Below are 23383 nucleotides of genomic sequence, written 5' to 3'. Positions count from 1 at the left end.
TATGCCTTCTCCAGAATGCCAGCATGCCAGCACATCAATATGTTCACCACCCTGGAAGCTGCCCTAAACCTCATTGTTCTGAGCTTTTTAATTGAGGGTTTATTATGTAGGTGTGATTGATTATATTACTGGTCATTGGTGAGTGGATTCAATCTCCAGCCAGTCTCCCCTCTCCAGAGGTTGGGAGTGGGACTGGAAGCTCTAAACCTCTAATCACAAGGTTGGGTTTTCTGGTTCCCACCCCTAATCCTGAAGCCTTCTAGGGCTCACCTCATTAGTGTGAATTCAGGTATGGTTGAAAAGGGCTTGTTGCAAATATGGGATTACACTAGTATCACTCAAGAAATTCCATGGCCTTTAGGAGGTCTGTGTCAGGAACTGGGAACAAAGATCAGAAACATGTTTAATTATACCACACACCTTCTTAATGTATCTTATAAGAAGGCATATTTATGTGATGTAAGTGTTGATGATGTTAAATTTGATAACTTTTTAAAAGTGATATCCACCAGGTTTCTCCAGTAGTTTTTCCCATTGTAATTAATAAGTATCATACGGGCAGATGCTTTGAGACTGTGTAAATACTGTGTTCATCAACAACCTACTGACTAGTTTTAGCATCCACTGATTTTCCAACTCCATCATACCTCTTATATTTGTTAGCTGAAATTCTAATGTAAGGGAGAGTTTTGCCTTCTCCTTCATTCATGCATTCACATCATTATGGACTCATGGTTTAATATTTTATTTAGTCAATTATATTTTTATTATCTTTATGCTGATGCTCAAATTATAACAAATTTGCTGAGTCCTGTGTCTTTTTGTTATGTCCTCATTACTTTTGGGGCATTTTTTTCACTTTCTGGCTAATCAGAATGTTTGAGGCTTATCTTACACTTTCCCTGCCCTAGCCCTAGAATCATTCTTTTTTCCTAAGAAGCCCTGGTTTCTTTTAGTGAGGGGAATGGTATTAAGAACCCAAGATTAAGGCACTAGATGCACTCATTTCTGCTGGTATATTAGCAGACAGAGCTAGGAAAATAACATATAAATACACATACACATCTATATTGTATTTATTTATCTATCTATTTATTATAGTAAAAACAATTGAATTCATACTGATACTTCCAATTTCATCCAATAACTAAAGATGCATTATTTTTCTTCTTTTTTTCTTCTGTTGGGTGTTTTGTTCTCCAAAAATGAAAGACTAGGCTTCCTTATTCTTTATATATATATATATATACTCATGTGTTCAAGCCAGGTTTCTAGCTCTTTCTAGATTTTAGTATCTTTCTCTTTAGACTACAGAATTTCCTTTCGCACTTCTTATAGTACACACAGTGCTGACAAATACTGTCAGTTTTAGTTTATATGAAAATGCCTTTATTTTTCCTATATTCTTGAAGGATATTTTCACTGGATAGATGAACCACTATCAGTTGATAGTAGTTTTCTTTCAATATTTTGAAAAAGAGTTTTCTCATTTTTTCCTTGTCTTCATTTTTCTCAGGAGAGGTCAGCCATCCTTTGTATCATTTTCAACTTACATGTTTCACCCTACATATCATTTTCACACCATGTGTGTAAGCTTAAGGTTTTCATCAATTTGGGAAATTTTTCTTTATAAATCTTTCAATATTTTTCAGCTTCATTATCTTTGGGACCCCAAATTGTGTGTGTGTGTGTTTGTGTGTGTGTATACACACACTTGATAGTATCCTAAAAGACACTGAAACTTTGTTAATGTCTTATGGTTTGTTTTCTTTTCCCTTTCAACCCTTCTGTTGATCAACTTTCTGTTGATCTGTCTTCAGGATCACTGACTCTTCAGCTGTTTTCAGTGGGCTGTTAAATGTATTAATGAACTTGGTGTTTTATACACTATACTTTTCAGTTCTAGAATTTTCATTTGACTATTTTAATAGTTTTTTCTTTCCTTGAAGAGATTCCCATCTCTGCAAATAAGTTACTACTGCATTTTTCTTTAAATCCCTGCATTAATTTTTAATAGCTGCTTTAACATCCTTATCTGTGAAGTCCAACATGTGAATCATCTTGGGGTCATTTTTTATTGACTACTTTTTCTCTTTACTATGGGTTTCATATTCCTGTTTCTTTACATATGTGGTGATTTTGTATTGTCTGCTGGTCATAGTCTGTTTCACTACATTTGGATTATATCCTCTTCCTTTAAAAAAGGGATGAGATTTGTTCGGGCAGGCAGTAAAATTACTGGCAGATTATTTTGATCCTGTCAGGCTTGGTCTTATTATTTGTTAGAGTGGATCTATTCTAGTTTTGAATTTGATTACACTAGTATCACTCAAGAAATTCCATGGCTGGGATGTCTTAGGGAATACACACAACTATATGGTATAGTCCTTACTCCTAAGGAGTGGTCTTTCCCTGTCTCAATGCCTGAGCTGCTGAATGAATTCTCTACTCTGGCTGGACTGGAACTCCATTGTCTCCAAACACTTCACTAATTGGTGTCACATTCAGTTTTTAGCTTTTAGCAGGTAATTTTTGCTAGTCCTTTAGGGTTTTTGCCCTATACCTGCCCAAAGTGACTAGAAACTCAGTATCTTTTGGTCACCGCTTCCAAACCATCTTCCTTCCAACCCCCCAGCACAGCCCCTGTGCTTTACACTTTCCAACCACTTCAGAAGTTTGGAGCTCCATTCAGTTCTGTTTCAAAGTGTTGCTCTCATTGGGTAGCACCTGCCTTCTCTAAAGCAGGAAAATGCCCTCAGGCAGAAAGCCAGAATGTTGAATGGCAATGACGTGTGTTATCTTTCTCTTTGCTCTGCCTATGGCTTTGTTGTCTTGTATTTTGTCTAGTCTTATAGTTGTCTTCAGCAGGAAGGAATGCTGGTACCTGATACTTTGTTATGGCAAGTGGACATCCAAGGCTTATGTTCTTTCATACTGTCATGTTCTTATAAACAAATGGTGAAAGGAATAATCACAATGATTGTAGTGTTCCATTTTTTTCTTTGGTGTTTACTGGACCTAGAGGGGTTAGAACTCTTTTACGTATATTGTCTTTGCACTGAGTACATTATTATTAAAGGAAAACTCCTTGAGATGTCAGGAGTTTGGAACTTCACCTCAAATGAAATTTGAAGGATGTATTTATTCCCACTCATTTCACTGGAGAGTGAAATTCAGAACTGCTGTTGATTTTAAACTAACAGTAGACACAAAAAAGATGTGAAAGTCCTACTAATTTTAATCTGTCAAACTCTACTGCTTTGATTAGGTGGTTGGGTTAAATCTGCTTTATAAATTGTCTCATAATTCAAATGTTTATTAACAAAGTAAAACAGGATGTATTTTTATTCATGTTTTACTTATTGGTTTGTAAAACAATTCACTATATGTCAATAATTTTTCACTTCTTTAATTCATCAACATCGTTATCTTGTCTGCTTTCTTTAGACAATATCTAAACATAAAATAAGGATTTTATTAGGAAGATTTGGCTAAGGATTTTCTCTGCATCTCAAGTCATATAACTCTGAGCATGTTTGCAGAAAAAGCAAAAATGTAGCAGTGTTTATAATATAAAATATTTATGCTGATTTTTCACCATTTTATAGCTTTTCTTTTGAAATTATCTTTAAGCTAAGTTGGGCCCTCTCAGGAGAAAATTGGCCTCATTTCTGACCCCAATTGATGGAATCTAGTGTAATCACTTACTTCATTCACGGCTTTACTGTGACTAATTTATTTTTTATTTTTAAAAAAAGAAATGACCTTCAAAGCTCATCAAAAGATGAGCTTTTCCAGTGTGGATATTCCATATTCTCTGAAGGGAATTCCAACTGCGTAGTTTTTGGAGCAGTGATGCTATTATTAGATTGAGCATGTAACTCCCCAAGGCTATCGCTTTGAAGGGAACAGCACTCATTCAGATGTTTATGTCCTGGAATGCTTGTTTCCATTCCACTCTTACCTCATGTTAGTTATAGCTATTGATTTCCTCTACTTTGGTTTTCCCTTTACTGACAAGATTTGCTTTAAACTATATGGTAAGGTAAAAATGATATCATTTGATAACTGTGGTATTATTTGTTAATGAATTCCTTCATTGATTTAACACATGCTTTTGATTAAGTTCCTGTGCTAGGAATACAGAAATGAACAAAAAAAAAAGAAAAAGAAAAAACCCTCATAGAGTTTACAGCCTAATTTTAGATCTTCCCAATCTAAAGTGTAATGGACAATTAAACTTTACCTTTATTTCTTTAATTCATACTTAGAAATTTAACACCTCAAAAGTCCTTTATGATTAGTGGATGTGTGTAATGTGCCTTGTAAAAAGGGAAATTCAAAAGATTAAATGATTGTTTACAATCTGACTCAATCAGATTGTGTGTGTGTGTGTGTGTGTGTATATATATATATATGTATAATTTAAATTCTTATGAATACTTCAGATGGAAGTACGGAATACTGAGGAACTGTAAACAGCCCTTACAAGGGAAGTAAAATCATTTATTGAAAAGGTTGTTCTGGAGGCACAATAGAATCAGGTTGTGAGATTATATTACAGAGGCGGAGAGATGCCACTTTTTCCTGAATTTAAGTACAGCTATATAAAGTGGTTCATATTTTGAATTTTCTTTATTTCTGAACATTTGTTCGAGTCTGTATTTTTTTCTCTTAAACACTAGCTGCTTATAAAAAAGCTCAGCAACTTAGATATATCTTTGTCAAATATAATATGTACTTACATGATGATGCCTTTCACAACAATAAAATTGTTACTCGGAGTAACAAGGTAAGTCCAAGGTTAGATTTCTCTAATCTAATGAATCAGAAAAATCAAATTAATCTTTGAACAGGTCAGTCATTAAATTGAATTTCTTTTTCCATACTAGGATCCTCGGTTCAATGCAGAAGTTGACCAAATTACAGGCTACAAGACACAAAGCATTCTCTGTATGCCAATTAAGAATCATAGGGAAGAGGTAAGCCAATTTTCCATTTTATAAAAGGTCATTGGAAATATTTTTCTTTTTGAAAAATATTTTGTATTTACTTTGCATATATATGAAATAATGCTTTAGTGACAAATTATCTATAAAGTTCTTAAATGATCTGCTTGATATTTTTAAATTTAGATTTTTAGTTACAGGGCCTAATTCTGATTATTACTTTACTATGGCCATTTACTTAGAAATAAATTTTATGCATGTCATATTCTACCTCCCCTCTTCCTGAAGGCCTTATTCTATCTTAAGATGTGTAATTATGGCTGTGATTAGAATCAATTCATTGCATATTATGTTTTAGGAGTATGAGTAATATTCATAAATGATCATCCAACTACAGTGGTCATTAACTGATTTCATTCAAATTGAGATTTTGAAAAAAATGGAAATCATAGCTAATTCTAATTATGTAAATTTCAATTTGAAATTTTAACAGGCAAATGAAAATATGTTAGTTTATATTTCACCTAACTAGAAGATTTGGATTCTGTTATCATTGAGTTCCCTCTTCATTTTACACTAAAAGATTACCAATTGTATTTTTTCTTTTATTATTATACTTTTAGTTCTAGGGTACATGTGCATAACGTGCAGGCTTGTTACATATGTATACTTGTGCCATGTTGGTGTGCTGCACCCAACAACTCGTCAGCACCCATCAACTCATCATTTACATCAGGTATAACAGGGATTGCTCCCAGTGCAATCCCTCCCCTCTCCCCCCTCCCCATGATAGGCCCCGGTGTGTGATGTTCCCCTTCCCGAGTCCAAGTGATCTCATTGCTCAGTTCCCACCTATGAGTGAGAACATGCGGTGTTTGGTTTTCTCTTCTTGAGATAGTATGCTGAAAATGATGGTTTCCAGCTGCATCCATGTCCCTACAAAGGACTCAAACTCATCCTTTTTTATGGCTGCATAGTATTCCATGGTGTATATGTGCCACATTTTCTTAATCCAGTCTGTCACTGATGGATATTTGGGTTGATTCCAAGTCTTTGCTATTGTGAATAGTGCCGCAATAAACATATGTGTGCATGTGTCTTTATAGCAGCATGATTTATAATCCTTTGGGTATATACCCAGTAATGGGATGGCTGGGTCATATGGTACTTCTAGTTCTAGATCCTTGAGGAATCGCCACACTATTTTCCATAATGGTTGAACTAGTTTACAATCCCACCAACAGTGTAAAAGTGTTCCTATTTCTCCACATCCTCTCCAGCACTTGTTGTTTCCTGACTTTTTAATGATTGACATTCTAACTGGTATGTAACAGAAAGAAATGTCTGTTCATATCCTTTGCCCACTATTTGATGGGGTTGTTTGTTTTTTTCTTGTAAATTTGTTTGAGTTCTTTGTAGGTTCTGGATATTAGCCCTTTGTCAGATGAGTAGATTGCAAAAATTTTCTCCCATTCCTTACGTTGTCTGTTCACTCTGATGATAGTTTCTTTTGCTGTGCAGAAGCTCTTTAGTTTAATTAGATCCCATTTGTCAATTTTGGCTTTTGTTGCCATTGCTTTTGGTGTTTTAGACATGAAGTCCTTGCCCATGCCTATGTCCTGAATGGTATCACCTAGATTTTCTTCTAGGGTTTTTATGGTATTAGGTCTAACATTTAAGTCTCTAATCCATCTTGAATTAATTTTCGTATAAGGAGTAAGGAAAGAATCCAGTTTCAGCTTTCTACTTATGGCTAGCCAATTTTCCCAGCACTATTTATTAAATAGGGAATCCTTTCCTCATTTCTTGATTTTCTCAGGTTTGTCAAAGATCAGATGGCTGTAGATGTGTGGTATAATTTCTGAGGACTCTGTTCTGTTCCATTGGTCTATATCTCTGTTTTGGTAGCAGTACCATGCTGTTTTGGTTACTGTAGCCTTGTAGTATAGTTTTTTTTTTTTTTTTTTTTTTTGAGACAGAGTCTCGCTGTGTCGCCCAGGCTGGAGTGCAATGGCCGGATCTCGGCTCACTGCAAGCTCTGCCTCCCGGGTTTACGCCATTCTCCTGCCTCAGCCTCCTGAGTAGCTGGGACTACAGGCACCCGCCACCTCGCCTGGCTAGTTTTTTGTATTTTTTAATAGAGACGGGGTTTCACCTTGTTAGCCAGGATGGTCTCGATCTCCTGACCTCATGATCCGCCCGTCTCGGCCCCCCAAAGTGCTGGGATTACAGGCTTGAGCCACCGCGCCCGGCCGCCTTGTAGTATAGTTTGAAGTCAGGCAGCGTGATGCCGCCAGCTTTGTTCTTTTGACTTAGGATTGTCTTGGAAATGAGGGCTCTTTTTTGGTTCCATATGAACTTTAAAGCAGTTTTTTTCCAACTCTGTGAAGAAACTCATTGGTAGCTTGATGGGGATGGCATTATATCTATAAATTACCTTGGGCAGTATGGCCATTTTCACGATATTGATTCTTCCTATCCATGAGCATGGTACGTTCTTCCATTTGTTTGTGTTCTCTTTTATTTCACTGAGCAGTGGTTTGTAGTTCTCCTTGAAGAGGTCCTTGACATCCCTTGTAAGTGGGATTCCTAGGTATTTTATTCTCTCTGAAGCAATTGTGAATGGAAGTTCATTCCTGATTTGGCTCTCTGTTTGTCTATTACTGATGTATAAGAATGCTTTTGATTTTTGCACATTAATTTTGAATCCTGAGACTGCTGAAGTTGCTTATCAGCTTAAGGAGATTTTGGGCTGACACAATGGGGTTTTCTAAATATACAATCATGTTATCTGCAAACAGGGACAATTTGACTTCTTCTTTTCCTAATTGAATACCCTTTATTTCTTTCTCTTGCCTGATTGCCCTAGCCAGAACTTCCAACACTATGTTGAATAGGAGTGGTGAGAGAGGGCATCCCTGTGTTGTGCCAGTTTTCAAAGGGAATTTTTCCAGTTTTTGCCCATTCAGTATGATATTGGCTGTGAGTTTGTCATAAATAGCTCTTATTATTTTGAGATACGTTCCATCAATACCACATTTATTGAGTGTTTTTAGCATGAAGGGCTGTTGAATTTTGTCAAAGGCCTTTTCTGCATCTATTGAGATAATCATGTGGTTTTTTTCTTTGGTTCTGTTTATATGCTGGATTACGTTTATTGATTTCCGTATGTTGAACCAGCTTGCATCCCAGTGATGAAGCCCACTTGATCATGGTGGATAAGCTTTTTGATGTGCTGCTGGATCTGGTTTGCCAGTATTTTATTGAGGATTTTTGCATCGATGTTCATCAGGGATATTGGTCTAAAATTCTCTTTTTTTGTTGTGTCTCTGCCAGGCTTTGGTATCAGGATGATGTTGGCCTCATAAAATGAGTTAAGGAGGATTCCCTCTTTTTCTATTGATTGGAATAGTTTCAGAAGGAATGGTACCAGCTGCTCCTTGTATCTCTGGTAGAATTCAGCTGTGAATCTATCTGGTCCTGGACTTTTTTTGGTTGGTAGGCTATTAATTATTGCCTCAATTTCAGAGCCTGCTATTGGTCTATTCAAGGATTCAGCTTCTTCCTGGTTTAGTCTTGGGAGAGTGTAAGTGTCCAGGAAATTATCCATTTCTTCTAGATTTTCTAGTTGATTTGCATAGAGGTGTTTATAGTATTCTCTGATGGTAGTTTGTATTTCTGTGGGGTCGGTGGTGATATCCCCTTTATCATTTTTTATTGCATCTATTTGATTCTTCTATCTTTTCTTCTTTATTAGTCTTGCTAGCGGTCTATCAATTTGGTTGATCTTTTCAAAAAACCAATTCCTGGATGCATTGATTTTTTGGAGGGTCTTTTGTGTCTCTATCTCCTTCAGTTCTGCTCTGATCTTAGTTATTTCTTGCCTTCTGCTAGCTTTTGAATGTGTTTGCTCTTGCTTCTCTAGTTCTTTTAATGGTGATGTTAGAGTGTCCATTTTAGATCTTTCCAGCTTTCTCTTGTGGGCATTTAGTGCTATAAATTTCCCTCTACACACTGCTTTAAATGTGTCCCAGAGATTCTGGTATGTTGTATCTTTGTTCTCATTGGTTTCAAAGAACTTCTTTATTTCTGCCTTCATTTCGTTACGTACCCAGTAGTCATTCAGGAGCAGGTTATTCCGTTTCCATGTAGTTGAGCGGTTTTGATTGAGTTTCTTAGTCCTGAGTTCTAGTTTGATTGCACTGTGGTCTGAGAGACAGTTTGTTATAATTTCTGTTATTGTACATTTGCTGAGGAGTGCTTTACTTCCAATTATGTGGTCAATTTTGGAATAAGTGTGATGTGGTGCTGAGAAGAATGTATATTCTGTTGATTTGGGGTGGAGAGTTCTGTAGATGTCTAGTAGGTCTTCTTGCTGCAGAGATGAGTTCAATTCCTGGATATCCTTGTTAACTTTCTGTCTCATTGATCTGTCTAATGTTGACAGTGGAGTGTTGAAGTCTCCCATTATTATTGTATGGGAGTCTAAGTCTCTTTGTAAGTCTCTAAGGACTTGCTTTATGAATCTGGGTGCTCCTATATTGGGTGCATATATATTTAGGATAGTTAGCTCCTCCTGTTGAATTGATCCCTTTACCATTATGTAATGGCCTTCTTTGTCTCTTTTGATCTTTGATGATTTAAAGTCTGTTTTATCAGAGACTAGTATTGCAACCCCTCCTTTTTTTTGTTCTCCATTTGCTTGGTAGATCTTCCTCCATCCCTTTATTTTGAGCCTATGTATGTCTCTGCATGTGAGATGGGTCTCCTGAATATAGCAGACTGATGGGTCTTGACTCTTTATCCAGTATGCCAGTCTGTGTCTTTTAATTAGAGCACTTAGTCCATTTACATTTAAGGTTAATATTGTTATGTGTGAACTTGATCCAGCCATTATGATATTAACTGGTTATTTTGCGCATTAGTTGATGCAGTTTCTTCCTAGCCTTGATGGTCTTTACATTTTGGCATGTTTTTGCAATGGCTGGTACCGGTTGTTCCTTTCCATGTTTAGGGCTTCCTTCAGGGTCTCTTGTAAGGCAGGTCTGGTGGTGACAAAATCTCTAAGCATTTGCTTATCTGTAAAGGATTTTATTTCTCCTTCACTTATGAAACTTAGTTTGGCTGGATATGAAATTCTGGGTTTAAAATTCTTTTCTTTAAGAACGTTGAATATTGGCCCCCACTCTCTTCTGGCTTGTAGAGTTTCTGCCGAGAGGTCTGCTGTTAGTCTGATGGGCTTCCCTTTGTGGGTAACCCAACCTTTCTCTCTGGCTGCCCTTAAGATTTTTTCCTTCATTTCAACTTTGGTGAATCTGGCAATTATGTGTCTAGGAGTTGCTCTTCTTGAGGAGTATCTTTGTGGCGTTCTCTGTATTTCCTGAATTTGAATGTTCGCCTGCCCTACTAGGTTGGGGAAGTTCTCCTGGATGATATCCTGAAGAGTGTTTTCCAGCTTGGTTCCATTTTCTCCCTCACTTTCAGGCACCCCAATCAGATGTAGATTTGGTCTTTTTACATAATCCCATACTTCTTGCAGGCTTTGTTCATTTATTTTTCTTCTTTTTTCTTTAGGTTTCTCTTCTCGCTTCATTTTATTCATTTGATCCTCAATCGCTGATACTCTTTCTTCCAGTTGATCGTGTCGGTTACTGATGCTTGTGCATTTGTCACGTATTTCTCGTGTCATGGTTTTCATCTCTGTCATTTCATTTATGGCCTTCTCTGCATTAATTATTCTGGTTATCAATTCTTCCACTCTTTTTTCAAGATTTTTAGTTTCTTTGCGCTGGGTACGTAATTCCTCCTTTAGCTCTGAGAAGTTTGATGGACTGAAGCCTTCTTCTCTCATCTTGTCAAAGTCATTCTCCGTCCAGCTTTGATCCGTTGCTGGCGATGAGCTGCGTTCCTTTGGAGGGGGAGTTGCGCTCTTATTTTCTGAATTTCCAGCTTTTCTGCCCTACTTTTTCCCCATCTTTGTGGTTTTATCTGCCTCTGGTCTTCGATGATGGTGACGTACTGATGGGGTTTTGGTGTGGGTGTCCTTCCTGTTTGTTAGTTTTCCTTCTAACAGTCAGTACCCTCAGCTGTAAGTCTGTTGGAGATTGCTTGAGGTCCAGTCCAGACCCTGTTTGCCTGGGTGTCAGCAGCAGAGGCTGCAGAAGATAGAGTACTGCTGTACAGCGAGTGTATCTGTCTGATTCTTGCTTTGGAAGCTTCCTCTCAGGGGTGTACTCCACCCTGTGAGGTGTGGGGTTCAGTCTGCCCCTAGTGGAGGGTGTCTCCCAGTTAGGCTACTCAGGGGTCAGGGACCCACTTGAGCAGGCAGTCTGTCCGTTCTCAGATCTCAACCTCCGTGTTGGGAGATCCACTGCTCTCATCAAAGCTGTCAGACAGAGTCATTTGCGTCTGCAGAGGTTTCTGCTGCTTTTTTGTTGTTGTTGTTTCGCTGTGCCCTGTCCCCAGAGGTGGAGTCTACAGAGACTGGCAGGTTTCCTTGAGCTGCTGTGAGCTCCAGTTCAATCTTTCCAGGGCTTTGTTTACCTACTTAAGCCTCAGCAATGGCGGGCGCCCCTCCCCCAGCCTCGCTGCTGCCTTGCAGTTAGATCGCAGACTGCTGTGCTAGCAATGATGGAGGCTCTATGGGCGTGGGACCCTCCTGGCCAGGTGTGGAATATAATCTCCTGGTGTGCCCGTTTGCTTAAAGCGCAGTATTGGGGTGGGAGTTACCCAATTTTCCAGGTGTTGTGTGTCTCAGTTCCCCTGGCTAGGAAAAGGGATTCCCTTCCCCCTTGTACTTCCCAGGTGAGGCGATGCCTCGCCCTGCTTCAGCTCTCGCTGGTCGGGCTGCAACAGCTGACCAGCACCGATTGCCCGGAACTCCCTAGTGAGATAAACCCAGTACCTCAGTTGAAAATGCAGAAATCACCTGTCTTTGTCGCTCGCGCTGGGAGCTGGAGACTGGAGCTGTTCCTATTCGGCCATCTTGCTCTGCCACCAATTGTATTAATTGGGGTTCTCCACAGAAACAGAATCAATAGGATATATGTAGATATATAAGGGGATTTATTTATGGAAATTAGCTTGTGCATCTATGGAGATCAAGACGTCCCACAATCCGCCATCTTCAAGCTGGAGAACCAGGAAAGCCTTTGGTGTAATTCAGTCTGAGGCTGAAGAGCTGAGAAACTGGGAGGTTTGCTGGTGTGAGTCCTAGAGTCCAAGGATCTGAGTATTTGAAGTTCTGTTGTCTCAGAGAAGGGAGAGGATGGATGTCCCAGCTTCCGAAGAGAGAGCAAAATATTCTCTTCCTCTGCCTTTTTGTTCTATCTGGGACCTCAATGGATTGGATGCTCCCCCCCTACATTGGTGAGCGAGAATCTTTTTCACTCTGTCTACTGATGCAAATGCTAATCTCTTCTGGGAACACCCTCACAGACACACATGGAAATGTTTTACCAGTTATCTGGGTATAGCGTTTAAAAATTCTAATGCGGAGGTTTCACCTTAAATCAGAATCTCAGGGATTGGGACCCAGGTATTAGTATTTGTTAAAGCTCCCAAATGACTGCAGTGTGTGGCCAAGGTTGAGAACCACTGTCAATCATATTAGAAGTGTTTGATGCTTCTACTTGATTTGTATTCAAATTCTGATGTTTATTCTCCCTCCCCTATCTAGTCTCTTACCAAACCCCATTGATTTTTTTCACTAGAATGTTTCTGATTTCAGTATTTTTTAATTTTTATTTGTGCTACGTGCATGCACCATGATTCAGATTTTGAAGTAATGCCTGAGTTTTTTAAATGTTCTTGTAAGGTGTTTCTATCCTTGCAGTCAATTTCCCTTTAGTCCATTCTACATATTACTGCCCTGGGAAATTGCCTAAAACACAACTTTCTAAATCAGTGTTAGGTGTTGTGCGTAGGAATCACCTGGGGATTTTGTTAAAATGCAGATTCTGAATTCAGTAGGTCTGGGTAGAACCTGAGATTCTTTTTTAACAAGTACCAAGTTGATGATTACCTGGGTCTACTGATCACAATTTGATGAACAAGGCCCTAAGTCAGTTACTTTTCAGTAGTCATTCTCAGTGCCTTAGAGTTACCATATGGTTTCTTAAAAAGTGTAGTTCCAGCAGTAGTAACTAAAATGCCTGCAGCAATGACATAATATGAGATTAAGTAATTAGTTTAATTAACTCAGTATGTGAATGAATACATAAAATTGAAAAGGCCGTACATGGACTGATGATTATAGTGTTACTAATGTGGTTGCCAGGTATATCAAATTTAAAAAAAGTTGTGTCCCATGCATTATTTGGGACATCATTATACTAATAAATTATTTGTTGTTTATCTGAACTCAAATCCAACTCAAATTTTATCTGGCAGGCCTAGTTATAAACCACAGACTATGATTCTGTACACTTAGGAAGACAATGTTCAGCTTTTAGTTATTAAGGGTACTTTAAAATCATGAACCCCAAAACAGCTTTGTACTGGCAAACAGATTCAGCCTGAATTATGCCCTGATTAAGCTTCTCTTCTAGATAGTGTGAACAATTTCTCCAACAGTCAGGATTGGGGGAACTGATGAGAATGCAACAGAATCACTAGGAAGAAGTGAATAGGATGGCCCCTTCTACAGAAAGTATTCTCAGGATATACATTCTTCCACATTATGACTGCTGGTGAGGATGATTTAAATTAAATAAAAAATAAAAAAAAAACACAGCTATATTGAGATATAATTTACATACTGTCATGGTTTGTCTGTGTCCCCACCCAAAATCTCACCTTGAATTATAATCCCCATAATCCCCACATATCAAGGGCGGGACCAGGTGGAGGTAATTGTATCATGTGGGCGTTTTCCCCCATGCTGTTCATGATAGTGAGTCTCATGAGATCTGATGATTTTATAAGCATCTGGCATTTCCCCTACTTGTACTCACACTATCCTGCTGCCCTGTGAAGGTGTCTGCTTCTCTTTTGCCTTCTGCCATGATTGTAAGTTTCCTGGGGCCTCCTCAGCAATGAAGAACTGTGGGTCAATTAAACCTCTTTCCTTTATAAATTACCCAGTCTCAGGTATTTCTTCATAGCAGTGTGAGAACAGACTAATACACATACAATACAGTTTACCCAGCTTAAGTGTACAGTTTGATGAATTTGAGATATGTATATTCGATCATGTAACCACCACTGCAATCAAGACATGGAATGTTTCTGTCACCTCAAATGTTCTCCTGTACCCCTTTGCAGTTGATTTCCTCCTCCTCTCTTAACCCACAGCTCCTGACAAGCACTGATCTGCTTTTTGTCACTATTGTTTTGCTTTTCTAGAATGTCATTTAAATGGAATCATACAGTATGTAGTCTTTTGTATCTAGCTTCTTTCACTTAGCCTAATTGGTGTGAGATTCAGCCCTACTGTTGGATGTATCAATAGTTTGTACCTTTTTATTGCTGAGTGATTTATTCCATGGTATGGATATACTACAATTTGTTTATGCATTCATCAGTTGATAAACATTTCAGTTATTTCCAGTTTGTGTCTATTACCAAAAAAAAAAAAAAAAAAAAAAAAGCTGCTGTCAGTGTTTGCATACAGACCTTTGTGTGGACTTACGCTTTCACATCTTTTGGATAGGAGGGCAATTGCTAAGTCATATGGTAGGTATTTGTTTAATTTGATAAGAAGTTTCCAAACTCTTCCAAAGTAGCTGTTCCATATTTCATTCTTATCAAGAGTGTATGAGAGTTCCCCTTACATCATATCCTTGGTAACACATAGTGTATCAGGCTTTTTAATTCTGGGCATTCTACTGAGAGATGACTTAAATTTTGTTACATGAATATATAACCCCACTCTTAGCCAAGGACCTGCTGCCTTCTTACAGATTTGATTGGAGTGGGTGCGGCCACAGATCCCCAAATAGCCCGAAGCTCTCCTTTAGATTTCTGCTGGGTTCCTGAGCTTTCTTGTGTTTCTCTGTGTGCTCTCACATCCTCTCCTGCTGGTGTCTGTTTTACCTTGTGGTGACTTAATATGAGGCTTGGACTCTTACACCAAGCATTTCATGAGATTAAAAAATCTTCCGTAGCTTCACTGGGGACTAAATACAGGCTGAGTATCCCTAATTTGAAAATCCAAAATGCTCCAAAATGTGAAACTTTTTGAGTGCCAACATGACCCTCAAAAGAAATGCTCATTGAAGAATTTTGGATTTTTCTGTTGGGGTTGCTCAACTGATAATAATGCAAATATTCCCAAATCCAAAAATAATCTAAAACTTGAAACATGTCTAAGTCCCGAGCATTTCGGATAAGGGATGTTCAATCTGTAACTTTATTCAAGAGAGGGCTTCCAGAACACAGTTTTTTTTTTTTTTTTTTCTTTTTTCTTTTTTTTTTTTTTGAGACGGAGCCTTGCTCTGTCACCCCAGGCTGGAGTGCAGTGGTGCAATCTCCACTCACTGCAAGCTCCACCTCCTGGGTTCACGCTACGCCATTCTGCTGCCTCAGCCTCCCAAGTAGCTGGGACTACAGGTGCCCGCCACCACGCCTGGCTAATTTCTTTTTGTATTTTTAATAGAGATGGGGTTTCACCGTGTTAGCCAAGATGGCTATGATCACCTGACCTTGTGATCCTCCCGCCTCGGCCTCCCAAAGTGCTGGGATTACAGGCGTGAGCCACCACGCCCAGCCTTTTTCTTTCTTTCTTTCTTTTTTTTTTTTTTTTCTGAGACAGAGTCTCACTCTGTCACCAGGCTGGAATGCAGTGTGGCATGATCTCGGCCCAGTGCAACCTCCGCCTCCCATGTTCAAGCAATTCTTCTGCCTCAGCCTCCTGAGTAGCTGGACTACAGGCGCATGCCACCACGCCCAGCTAGTTTTTGTATTTTTAGTACAGATGGGATTTCCCCATGTTAGCCAGGATGGTCTCGATCTCTTGACCTCGTGATCTGCCTGCCTCGGCCTCCCAAAGTGCTGGGATTACAGGCATGAGCCACCGCGCCCGGCCCACAACACAGCTTTTTAAACATCTTGCTGATCCTCCTCATTCTCCTTCCTTCCCATCTTGCTCCCTTTCCTCCCAGGTTCACACTGCCAAGTTCAAAATTATTTCTCCTGAGAATTAACGTTTTCAGAGAAAAGAATGAACAAAGACAGAATAGACACACTATCAAGCATGGCTGTTATAGTATAAAAAGTAATTTGGCTGGCCAAAAAACAAACCCAGGCCACTAACAAGGTGCAATATTTGACTTCCAGAATTATCTTTAAATTTATATCTGTATAAACAAACTCAGAGTAGTGTTTGCTTTAGTATGTACACATAACTACTCTTTCTCATGAAAATTTTAAACCAAAATGGAAAGTTTCAGGAAGGCTTTTGGGACTAATTATTAAGATTCCTTGCTCTGGGCTTGAATCCCATCTTTACCACTTACTTGCTGGCCAACAAACCAGTATGGTAGATCTTCTTCAGTTTCCTCATCTGCAAAATGAGGGCAATAAAAGGATCTGCCTTAAAGGGTTATTGGGAAGATTAAATGCATTCATGTGAGTGAAGGCTTTAACGTAGTTCCTGGCACACTGGAAGTGCATCAGCTACTATTCTTTAAAAGGAGATGTAGAACTAATAGAGTTGTTTTTTTTTTTGTTTTTTTTTTTTTTTGTTTTTTTTTTTTTTTTTTTTGAGAGGGAGTCTGGCTGTCGCCCAGGCTGGAGTGCAGTGGCTGGATCTCAGCTCACTGCAAGCTCCGCCTCCCGGGTTTACGCCATTCTCCTGCCTCAGCCTCCCAAGTAGCTGGGACTACAGGCACCAGCCACCTCGCCCGGCTAGCTTTTTTTTTGTATTTTTTAGTAGAGACGGGGTTTTACCGTGTTAGCCAGGATGGTCTCGAACTCCTGACCTCGTGATCCGCCCGTCTCGGCCTCCCAAAGTGCTGGGATTACAGGCTTGAGCCACTGCGCCCGGCCACTAATAGAGCTTTTAAGAGAGACAAGCAATAAGAGCTGCATGAAGAGGTCATTAGCCACATAATAATCAGCTAACTGGGACCAAAGCCAGTACTCTGCTAACTGGGATAGCCAACACAGCCCTGACATAGTCTGTTGATTACCCTCTAAGAAACTTTAAACTTAAGAGAAACATGTTTTTCACTATTTTTCCTCATAAATGAGGCAAAATGAATTTGGTGTTTTTTCTTTTTCTAAGTCCGGCCTCATTGAGTAAGCCAATACCCATTCCGACTTATTACCAAGGAACCTAAAAAGAACGGTGATTATTGAATCATTAAATATTCATTGTTTACAAAATATCCTGGTACCTTTTAGTGACACTTCTTTTTAAAGACATTGGTACCAACTCTGGAAAGCCGTTTGAATGGAGTAGTTGACTATTGAATACTAAATTCTGAATTATAACATAGGCTAGAAAATGCAGGAAGATGTTTAAGATTAAATATCTAAGCTCTTTATTTGCCTCTTGTAAAGTATTTCAACTAATTAAAAATGTTTGGGAGTTCTTTTCATTAATGTTATAAGCATAAGTGTTATAGATACAGCAGTGCTTTTTTTTTTTTACAAGTAAGGACCATAGACATTACTAAACATCTGTGATGGTAATTTTTGAAAAAAATCTAGAGGTTAAGTTTTTGCAATCTTCCCCTCTCCCTACTCCCTTCAAGAGAGTGGAATTAATGGGCAAAGTGGAAAAAGAAACTGGAGAAGTGTGAGAAGGCTAAAATAATTTATTTTGGAAGGTCAAAGAGCTACTGACTGGAGAAAATGAATAAAGACAGAAAGAAAAAAGTGATCAAGGGAGAGAAGAGAGCCAGTCCAGGGTGTATATGAGGGAGTAGTTTGAGGAGTATGGGGTAGGACTTTGGAAATAACTGCCTTGTATGTAAGAGACAGTGAACATGTGTGATATTTATTGAGCAAATATTGTGAAAACTGTGCTAATGATCTGGCAAGTATTAGTTCATTTGATCTTCATGACAACCATAAGAGGTAATGCATTATCTTATTCCTACCTAACAAAAAAGGAAACTGAGACATGAAACATTTAGGGAACTTGCTCAAAGTCACATAACTAAAAACTGGCAAAGCTGAGATTCAAACCCAGGCATTCAGACTGTAGGGGTCATAATAGATAGAGAGAAGAGCATTTCTTAAAAGTCTGCTATGGTTGATGGCTGCACTCTGCTTCCCTCCTGATTGGTGTTTTCTTGAGACTCTGCAGTAAGCACTTAAATTACTGTTGATTTTGTTGGAGTGGAAGGTACACCGATGTGTTTAATGTGGCTGCATGCAGAAGCAGGACTTGAGGTGGCAACAAGGAGATCTGGCTGTATTCTGCCGGCCCTTCAATGTTAGTGTTTAAATTGCTCTGCAGACAGACTTTTTAAGATGAAAAATGAGATAACAGAGAATAAGAGAAAGATCATAGTCACGTCCTCTATATTGCCTTAAGAGGAATCTATAAGAAAATTTTTACCAGGGGCAAAAGAATTAAAGGAGCATGTTTCATACTAATCTGAGCCAATCTGCTCCAGAGAAGAACCATGACTACAAATGAAAAAAAAAAAAAAAAAAAAAAAAAAAAATTACAGGTATGTGAATTTTTAGGGCTGCTATTAAATTTCTTTCAAAGTTAATTCTGGATTTTTCCGACCTGGGCACTTAGACCAGTTTTTATCTTTGTCATTTGTATTAATTATTTCTATAACCAGACAGAATTCTTTTTTTGTTTAGTAAAGAATTACAGAGAAGCTCAGATCTTTCCCCCTAGCTCAGATGACCTATTTGTGAAATACTGCCCTCCCCTGAAGTATTGCTTGTTATGACATAGTGAAGATGAGTGTTCTTTTTTTTATTTATAGGGGCTGCACTGGTATAATCGACCCTAAATATTAACTCTTACTCAGAGCCCTATTTGTCACTCAGGACCTACTGATTTTTTTTTTTTTCTGTAGATTATTTGCGGAGGAGAGGATAAGGAGTAGAAAGCAGGACCTTATGAAATAATGCAAGCTCTGAAAATTTCTTATTGATCTGAACTAGAGATTTTATCCAATAATATCTTTCAGGCTAGGCTGAACCACCATTGTTGAATGTCAACTCCAGTTATTAAGTAGAAATTCAATTGGGAATCAGAGCTCTTTCCTCCTTCTCTATTTTTATCTTATTATCTTGATTTTGTTTTATCATATTTGGTGATATACTTGCAATTCTTTGTTGCAAATATGACAGTTAAAATCAAGGATTTAGGATAATTCATTACAATGTGGTAAAGAAGCATTTTAGCTAATATCTTAGCATTTTAGCTTATATCTTCCTTTTAAAAACTAAAAAGATTCAGAAAGTATCAGCTGATTTTTATGAGATTTATACTTTGGCAAATCCAAGTGATCAACACCTACCGAAACTCACAAATTGAGGTGTTAATGAAATCAGATATGTAATTCCAACTACAAAACACAAAAGTAAATGTTTTCTAGAATTTAAGTTTTATGATTGTGTCTGCTCTTTTAAAAATATTTTCATTTATTTCTCCTAAATTATCTTGTTTTGACAAGTAACTATTGAATCACTGAACTTTGTAGATTTTTTTTTTTTTTTAAATGAAGCAAAGAAGATACTTGCTTTTAAATTTTTTTCAATTTGGAGAGGTAGACTGGGCGCGGTGGCTCATGCCTATAATCCAAGCACTTTGGGAGGCTAAAGGGGGTGGATCACTCGAGGCCAGGAGTTCAAGATCAGCCTGGCCAACATGGTGAAAACCCGTCTCCACTAAAAATACAAAAATTAGCTGGGTGTGTGGCATGCGCCTGTAATCCCAGCTGCTCGGGAGGCTTACACAAGGGAGTCGCTTGAACCTGACTGCTGGGAGACAGAGGCTGCAGTGAGCTGAGATTGTGCCACTGCACTCCAGCCTGGGTAACAGAGTGAGACTCCATCTCAAAAAAAAAAAAAAAGAAAGAAGAAAAAAAAAGGTTGGAGAGGTAGCTCTTGTACACCAAAAATTAAATATCTATATAAGGTGACAAGACATGTTAAATGAGTCCAATATTCATCACACAAGTTCGAAGGAAAGACTGAACTCGGAGAGCTAGAGAAATCCCTGGGGAGAAATGAAAGTGTCCTGCTGTGTTTATCTCACAGCCTCAAGGGAGGAACCACATAAATGCTCCTGATGACAGAAGCTTGATCTCCATGGAGGGTGGATCCTTGTCTGTGATCTCTCATACTCACAGTACTGACTGTGGCTTTCTTAAATTTGACAGTGTAAACTTGGAGGAAATAAATGTGACAGTTTTATTCATAATCCTTCAATTTTAGTCAAAATAGATGAAAATGTAACTATAAAAATAAGCAGAGTTTAATAGCAGACTATCAGTCGATCTAGATCTATTTTAGTCTTAAAGAATTGGCTAGTTACATGTTTTCAAAAACGTACAAATTGGCCAAGCGTGGTGGCTCACGCCTGTAATCCCAGCACTTTAGGAAGTTGAGGCGGGCATATTGCCTGAGGTCAGGAGTTTGAGACCAGTCTGGCCAACATGGTGAAACCCAGTGTCTACTAAAAATACAAAAAAATTAGCCAGGTGTGGTGGCGTGCACCTGTAATCCCAGCTACTCAGGAGGCTGAGGTAGGGGAATTGCTTCAACCAGGGAGGTGGAGGTTGCAGTGCCCCGAGATCTCGCCACTGCACTCCAGCCTGAAAAAAAAAAAAAAAAAAAAAAAAAAAAAGTTACAAATTGTTCACTGCATTTATTCCCCACAGTATTCTTTCTTGTAGCTTTGTTTTAGAAACAAAAGTGGTCCTCAAAGTTTCTGTTTGTTCTGGACTTGAGGTTGTGATAGTGATGATCCTTTCTTTTTCCTTCTGCACACTGTCCTTTAAATAACAAAGTATATATTATGAAGATGTTAACTGCTTTCCTAAAAGAAGAATGTTTCTTAAGAGCAGCGGATGAAAAACATAGTGTTAATGTGTGAAATCCCCAAGTCTACACTACTGATCAAGAAGAAAAAGAAAGAGTGAATAAAAACTTGAAACTGAAGATTAAATTAATGTGATAGGCTTTGTGTGCCCAAATGGTATCCTATTTTTAATGATCAGAAAATTTGGTTCATACTAAATGCTATGTTTTATTCAATAGGAAACCTATCTTCATTGGTAATTTCAAGATAACCATTCCAGCACTTTTTGGAATACATGACATTTTAAATTTAATAGATGATTTATAAATTTAATTTTGAGAAGTTTTACATAGTCCCTGAATAATGGATATTAGGGGTCTGGAACCAGATAAGCATAAAACATTTCTTTGTATAATATCTAACCCGACATCATATAATTGGACCCTGGGGTGGATTTTGACTATAAAATAATTTTCATGTTTTCATGCATTCTTGAAGAGTTAAAGTGATTGTTAATGAAATTGCTGCTCTCAATAGATATGTACAAACATCTATACTTATCCATTAATGTCTAAGATTACATAAGTGAAGTGCTTTATCAACTGTTAAGTACCTTGTATTCTTATTAAATGCTTATCTAAAAATCTCCATTTGCTTGTTTTCTGCCATAGAATGGAAATTAATAGTCTATGCTAAATCTCCACTTGCTTTTGATCATAGAATGGAAATTAATAGTCTAGGCTGAATTGAAATCAAAGAGCAAGAGATGAGGATCTTACAAAAATTTTTAAATTTGTTTCCATCAGTTTATACTAGTGAAATGGAGTGAAAATGACCTGGATTTACAATTCTAGATCTATTTGATTATTACAAATTATTTGATAATCTTGAGTATTATGCAGTATTGGTTATCTCTTGCAACGTAACAAATTACACTAAGTGATTCTGAACGAACAGAATCTCACAGTTTTTGTGGTTCAGGAATTCTGGAGTGGCTTATCAAGCTTGGTTCCTTCTGGCTCAGGTATCTCACGCAGTCAGGATGTGAGCAGGGGCTACGTGACTTACGCTTGATCATCCATTTTCAAGAAGTTCTTGGGAAAAATGCTTCGTTCCTCACCATGTGGACTCTTCATAAGTTGCTCGGTGTCCTTACATCATGGCAGCTGACTTCTCCAGAGTGAGCAATTCGAGAAAAAATTGAGCAAGGAGGAAGCAGTAGTGCTCTATATGACCTCGTCTCCAAAGTTGTCCATCACCAAGACTTTTCTGGCATTCTGTTCTTTAGCAGTGAGACTTTAAGTTCTACACCCGACTCAAGAGGAAGGGAATTAGGCTCCAGCTCTTGAAAAGAGTAGTATCAGAGAATTTGTGGAGGCACTTTAACCTACTAGACATAGTACTAATGTACTTTCATTATTTATTATATAGAACATATATATCCATGTTTATTTTCTCTTTCCTTAAAACTAGCCAGAGGATAAAAGAGGAACTGTGCTCATTAATTAAAATGATCTCTTAAAATCATTTTGAGTTATCACCTTTCATGTACTAAAAAATAATATGAACTACCAGAGGAGAGGCAATGTAGACTGGGTTTACACAAAGGTTTACACAAAAATTGGTGTTCAAGGTTGTCTTAAATCAGAGGGAAAAGAGGAAATAGAGCATGAAAAAGGGAAGACTAAGGAGAAAAAGAGGAAGATGTCTGCCTCTTTGTATGGTGGCAAATTACTGAGGTATTAAAAGACTTTTTTTTTTTTTTTTTTTTTTTTTTGAGACGGAGTTTCACTCTTGTCGCCCAGACTGGAGTGCAGTGGCATGATCTCAGCTCATTGCAACCTCCACCTCCCGAGTTCAAGTGATTCTCCTGCCTCAGCCTCCCGAATAGCTGGAATTACAGGCACCTGCCACCACACCTGGCTAAGTTTTTGTATTTTTAGTAGAGATGGGATTTCACTATGTTGGTCAGGCTAGTCTGAAACTCCTGACCTTGTGATCCACCCGTCTCAGCCTCCCAAAGTGCTGGGATTACAGGCATGAGCCACTGTACCTGGCTAAGACTTTTAAAATACTGTGCCACAAATACTAACAGATCTACATAAGATCTCTGTTTGCACGTAGTATAAGTACTCACTGCTTAATATCCACAGGGAATGCTCATTGGTATGTCTCTATCATATCTTTCTGCGCCATTGTTTTCTGCCTCTGTTGACGGACTGAGAGCAAAGGGAATATATCTATTACTTTGCTACACTGTTTGAGTATCCAGTAGAAGGAGGGAAGTGCCTGGAAATGAGGTCAGACAGGTAGACAGAGGCAAGATCAACAAGAGCCTTCTAATGTCATGCAAAGGAGGTACTGAATTTTTTTTAATGCCAGGAAGTATTTGCTATTATTTAAAACTCTGGGTGGCCACAGCAGTAAGTTCGAACCATTTTCTTCGCTTCTAACCCAGAGACACATAATTTGACACTTGATATATTTTTATAAT

The 23383-nt window shown here is 38.3% G+C and overlaps 1 protein-coding gene across 4 annotated transcripts in view; it reads left to right on the top strand.

Annotated features, from left to right (window-relative positions):
• Positions 1 to 23383, top strand: part of PDE5A (phosphodiesterase 5A) — a 136014-nt gene that overhangs the window by 27782 nt on the left and 84849 nt on the right. For all 4 annotated transcript variants that reach the window (XR_004052778.1, XM_010364869.2, XM_010364868.2 and 1 more), the window contains exon 3: positions 4893 to 4982. Coding sequence is in view for 3 of the 4 variants with exons in the window: in XM_010364869.2 (XP_010363171.1) it covers positions 4893 to 4982 (90 nt within the window). In the remaining variant the exon portion in view is untranslated. The remainder of the gene's footprint in view (positions 1 to 4892; positions 4983 to 23383) is intronic.

This window comes from Rhinopithecus roxellana, chromosome 2, assembly GCF_007565055.1.
Source record: "Rhinopithecus roxellana isolate Shanxi Qingling chromosome 2, ASM756505v1, whole genome shotgun sequence".
NCBI lineage: Eukaryota > Metazoa > Chordata > Mammalia > Primates > Cercopithecidae > Rhinopithecus > Rhinopithecus roxellana.
The sequence above is the reverse complement of the archived record's forward strand: the minus strand, read 5'-3'. Positions and strand labels throughout refer to the sequence as shown.